Below are 5,589 nucleotides of genomic sequence, written 5' to 3'. Positions count from 1 at the left end.
ATATACATGTATGTATGTGTAATATATACATATATATACATTAAAGGGTAATCTGTGTGACTCACCAAGCCACACTACCTTCTGAATCATAATTAGATTCAGAAATCACAAACTTTTAAACATTTCCTACTGTTCCCAATGATTACCCACTGTAGGATTTCCATTAGGTTTCCTCTGTGATACTGCTCTAGGTTTATTATTTGTTTATAGTTTCTAATAGAATCCAATTAAACTTTAGTGTATGCAACAACTCAAAATCAGCTGTCAACTAAGTAACACTTTTTTCGTATTGTAAACGCCATTACACATTTGAGATGGCTCATTAACAAATTGTTCAAATATCCTGGGTTTGGCATCTTTATACTAGCCATGACCACGAATTATGTGTTATATAATTTAATCATTATCATAAATTTATAAGAAAAAACAACCCATTTAATTCTTCTAAAAGAAAACTGTTGATTTAGAGCTGTTGTGTCTTAGTCAACTCTAAATGGAATTTTAGTTTAAAGTTTCTAAATATCTTGTATTTCACTATAATATATCATAGTATATGTGAAGATACACCACAACCACAGCAACTCTTATAGCAAAACCATTTATTTGTGGTAGCTCACTTACAGTTTCAGAGGATCAGTTCATTGTCATCATAATGGGAAGCATGGTGGCCTGTAGGCTGCTGTGGTACACTTCCTCCAACAAGGTAATACCTACTCCAACAAAGCCACACCTCCTAATAATATCACTCCCTATGAGATTATGGATGCCAATGACACTCAAAGTACTACAGTATCTATCTGTAAAGAACACTATTATCACGGAAACAAATAATACTCTCTATCTGTGTGACTCTGTGACTTAGCACTATGACAAAATCATTTAATTAGTTATCAGAGTTTGGAGATAATTATTCAATTTTCCACAGAAGCAGACAGAGAAATCAACATTGTCCTTAAAAACTCAGGTTAGGCTCCAAGAATGAATATTATAGTAGATTCCAGAAAGTTAGGTCACTACATGGATATTTAGGGTACATCTAACTACTATACTTAACTAAACAGAGAAAATAATGTACAGGGAGCTTGAAAGCAGATTTACATCACTGTGTTATAATATTTTTACTTTTTAAAAATCTCTCAATACTTGATATAATAGAATTTTTTTAAAAGCAGTCATTGGAACAATTCCAAATGACTGCAGAGAAAAGAGACATTTAGTATAAAAAAAAAGGGACTTCAAAGTTGTTTTATTTCCCATGAGATTTCCTATAAGAGATGAAAGCCATTCACAGTGTTATTAAATACCCTTTGTAAGTGCAAAAAAATGAGTGCAATATGATCACTCATCATATATGTAATTAATTTATACTAAAATAAGCACATTTATTGCCCTAAGAACTTTTACCTTATGAGATATCATAATGATATATTCATGGTCAAAATTATTGGTTAAGAGTATCTTCTCTAAAAATAGCATTGCTCCTTTGGGAACATATAAATCACTTTACAGTGACTTGCTTTGCCTTGCAGTTTATAAGAATAGAATGAGGCAGAAAGTAGCTATTAATATCTGCTCAGAACATTCATGATTTAGGGTGGTACTGTAGAAACTAAAGTATATGTGTACGTCTGTGTGTGTGTATGTGTGTGTGTGTGTTAAACACTTTGCAAAGAATTGAGATTTGTTTAAATATTTGGCAAAATTATTCAGCAAAATCTTATTGTATTTGACTTTTGGTGGATAATTTATTATTATTACTTTAGTCATATTGTTTTTATTAGTTTATTCAGTTTTTACACTTTTTATAGAGCAAATCATATAGTTTATATTTGTCTAGCAATTTATCCATTTCTACTACATTTTTCAATTTATTGGTACATAGCTGTTCATAATAGTATTCTGTGGTCTTTTTCTATGTTTATATAAAATAAACAAATTTTATTTTGTTGTGATACCATCTTTGCTTTCCCTTATCTTAGATTAAAGATTTGTCATTTGTAGTTATCTTTTGAAAAATAACTATTTAACCCTTTTTATGACTTTTAGTTACATTTTATTTACACATTTTCCTCACTATTTCTTTTCTTTGTGCTAATTTCTTGTGGTGGTTTGAATGACAATAGCCCTCATAGACTCATGTGTTTAAACTCTTGGACACCAATTAGTGCCATTCTTTGGGATGGTTGTAGAACCTTTAGGAATTGAAGCCTTGCATAGGTAGTCTATCACTGAAGGAAGGTATAGAGAGTTTACAATCATATCGCATTTCCTATTTACTCTTTTTTCTGTTCATGATGTGAGATCTCAGTTTCCTAATTCTGCCACCATGCTTGTCAGTTATTGTCATGCTTTCTGGCCATAATGGACTCTAAGAGCTCTGGAACTGTAAGTCCAAATAAACTCTTTCTTCAGTAAGTTGTCTTGGGTATTGTGCTTTATTACAGAAACCTAAACACAAAAAGACAGTACAAGGCAATAGGCTTTTGTTAGAAAGAAACCGACCATGTTGTCATTTGAAGGATTAGGAAGACTTTATGATTTTGCAACAGAAAAGTAGTTGAATGCTGTAAACAGAGCCTCATGACCTGTCCTTGTAGAAGCCTGCAAGAGAGCGCTGAAATGAAATCAGATAAAAGAAGCTTAGAAGAGGCATCAGAGGGAAAAAGTACTTTAATAGTAACTAGGCTGTGGCAGGGCAGAGCCAAAGTATGCACATGCATGATAAGACTTACAATGAGTAAGCAACTTGACCAAAGCAAACTTTATGAAAGCCATTTCCATAGTAACTCATGACGCATGCTCCTGGTCTATCACAACATGCCAACTATGACTGCCAGTTACAGAAGAACTAACCAGAAGAGTTTGCTGCCTTATATTTCCTTTTGCTAATGAGGGTCATTAAGGTCAAGTGTCCCCAACATGAGGCCTTCTTGGAGGATGTCACAAAAATTGCCCCACGGATAAGCCCTGAGATTATCTGGGGTCCCACTATATGGATGAGGATACTTTTCCTCACAAGAAAAAGAGAGGTCCAAGAGGGCAAACTGCCTCCTGTGTCTTTTGCTCCCGTCCTTTTGGGCATCATTTCTGGCACCGCTGACGAAGTCTTCAGGCCTTCTTTTCCTGCAGAGATCACACCTAATCTAGTACTTTTCACTAAAGATTGTTTTTCCACTCTCCCGCACAGAACAGCTCTAGTTTGCTAGGTACAATCTCTGGAGATGTTTGAAACTCCCTCGAGACTCTCCTACTCTCGCGAGACCCTGTTTGTTCTGGCACTGTGCGCGTCACACAGGCACCCTTTGTCTAAATGGCGGGGCTAGTACTGGCATCTCATTCCCTTAGCAAATGATGAGCGGGCGGTGATATTAGAGTGGTACTCTGAGGGAATAGCCCACTTAACCATGCAGGATCCTGGCGAGAACAAGAGCTGTAAAGTAGGTGGTGAAGAAGAGGAGGGTGGCCAGCATACAACTGAAAACCCGGATGAGCAAGCTAGCTCACAGATTTCTGAAGCCGAGAATGACAATGGAAACTCCCCTCGTGAAAGTCACCCACAAGATTCTGGTAGCCAGGGTGTCCAAGGCAGCCTCCACTCAAGGAGCCCTGTAGAGGCAAGAGTTGTGGCAGAACAAGCAGCTGTAGCTCCTCGGGAGGAGGAGTCACCAGTTATCCCAGGACCCAGTGGAGATGCTGCAACAACAGCTCGAAGTCAACTCCTGGAGTTGTATCCTTTGGGGAGAGCACACTGACAATGGCTATGGCGACATATGTAGGCCAGAACTCAAAAAAAAATGCTTTGGGAGGAGACTTAGTTTGGGAAGGTTTATGGCCGACTAGGAAGGGGACAGAAGGATGTACTGTGGACAGTAAGTCCTGAGCAGAGTCAATATTGAGGCAAAACAGGGAATCATGTATGTGTAAGCAGGCTATAAGGTATCGAAAACCAGAACTACTGAAGAAGTGGCTGTGAGTTGCCTTGGGTGTCATTTCAGAACATGCTAAAGTAAACCTCAGAGATATAATCAAGCTCAATACTTAAAAGAGATTCGATAGTGGCTAATACCTTAACCATATCTCCTTCCAGTTCTGTAACAGTGCCATTCAGGACTGCTGTGGAGGCAAACATAGCCTGCAGATTCCTGGCCTCAAATGTCCAGCAACAGCAAGTGATTGTTCAGCAGGAGTTCACCGTGAATGACAGTACTCTGACTGTGTTAGTTCTCCAAGAGTTTGGAGTGGGAGGGGCCTTAGATTGGAAGGCAATGTGTATTCTAGGAGTTCTATAATGGAGACTTGGGTGGATTAGACATAAGCAGAAGACATTGTACGGTGACACTGTAGAGATTCCTTTTTTTCCCATGATGATGTCACTCCTTTACTTTTAGGAGGTGGACCACTGAAGATCCTGTTCTCTTCCGAATATCCATCAATGCCTTCCTTGACCAGCTTTCCTTGGTGATGAGGAATACCCCACAGCCAGTGTTTATGGCTGTTTTCAAACAAGGAAGAGGAAGAAATAATGAATCCTAGTGTGATTTCACCCACAAGACAAGGCAAGGGCATTTTAGGATTTGTGTAACTGTCCCTTTGCCTTCATATTCACTGTTTTGAGCCTATCACACTGTATCAGTCAGTGTTAATGAAGGCGTGAATATTAAAATGATGGATAATGAAGAAACTAATATTGAGTTGCTGTTTTTATTTTGAGTTATGGCGGAAATATCCAGGTTTTACTCCCATGTCCTTTGGTTAGAGAGGAAACTTCTGAAATTCTAATATTCTAGTACTCCAAGGCAATTGACAATTTTGGAAATGGGAGAAATAACAATTGCACACATGGGCATTTAAGTGTGCACATGCAACTACACATGTGAAATGTCACCAGACTGGAGTTCAGAGGATAACTCTTGGGAGTTTCCTATTTGGGTTCTTATTAGTAAACTTAAGTTATCAGACTTGGGCATCAAATGCTATCATCATATGAGTCATTTTTATAGTCTTGAAGTAAACTGTTAAGGTATAAATAAATATATGCTAGAGCACTCAACTAACATGGAAGAGGCTCTTTGTTTAGTCCAGAGCAATATAAATGGAGAAAAAGATAAATATAATTATATTATTGAAATTTCTTAATTCTGTAGTTAAGATAAAGGGTTCTACAGTTCTACAGTTGTATTAATGTATTAACTGTATAGTGGAAACTTATTCGTTTTTTGAATTAGTGTTATTTTTGTTCCCGAAATATTTTTTTTTTTAACAAACCAGCTTTCCACATTGGAATTGATTCTTTGAGGAAAAAAATGTAAAAAAAAAAATCACAATATAATCATGAAAAAAGGAAAGTGTTCCAACTTTTATAATATTGTAAGCATTGTATATGAAGTTACTTCCTTAAGCTGGATTCTCAGAGATAGAATTACTGAGTTACATAAAAACACTTTGTTTTTGTAAACTTCTTCATATAAACTGTAAAAGAACTTTAGTATTTGCCTTCCCATACAAGTTTTGCTTCATCCTTGTCACCACTCAATTGTCTTCCTGACAAAATTAAAACCTTTGTATGAAAACCCAGCAACATAGAATCAC

The 5,589-nt window shown here is 36.8% G+C and overlaps 1 protein-coding gene across 1 annotated transcript; it reads left to right on the top strand.

Moving 5' to 3' along the window:
* The first annotated feature begins 3,404 nt into the window (after positions 1-3,404).
* LOC126512099 (EKC/KEOPS complex subunit LAGE3-like) lies at positions 3,405-4,533 on the top strand. The gene is made up of 3 exons (XM_050159662.1): positions 3,405-3,727; positions 4,088-4,216; positions 4,389-4,533. The coding sequence occupies exons 1-3, from the start codon at positions 3,405-3,407 to the stop codon at positions 4,531-4,533; spliced, it is 597 nt and encodes a 198-aa protein (XP_050015619.1).
* Positions 4,534-5,589: the final 1,056 nt, after the last annotated feature.

Source organism: Alexandromys fortis, unplaced genomic scaffold (genome assembly GCF_014885135.2).
Source record: "Alexandromys fortis isolate MF-2015 unplaced genomic scaffold, M_Fortis_MF-2015_v1.1 scaffold_95, whole genome shotgun sequence".
Taxonomy (NCBI): domain Eukaryota; kingdom Metazoa; phylum Chordata; class Mammalia; order Rodentia; family Cricetidae; genus Alexandromys; species Alexandromys fortis.
This window is presented reverse-complemented; position numbering and strand designations above follow the sequence as displayed.

Excerpts from the sequence above, each read along its gene's own strand:
- LOC126512099 (XM_050159662.1), top strand. The coding sequence starts at position 3,405 with ATGCAGGATCCTGGCGAGAACAAGAGCTGTAAAGTAGGTGGTGAAGAA. Across the intron at positions 3,728-4,087 it reads CGAAGTCAACTCCTGGAGTT|TTCTGTAACAGTGCCATTCA; the intron begins GTATCCTTTGGG and ends ATCTCCTTCCAG. Across the intron at positions 4,217-4,388 it reads AATGACAGTACTCTGACTGT|GAGGTGGACCACTGAAGATC; the intron begins GTTAGTTCTCCA and ends CTTTACTTTTAG.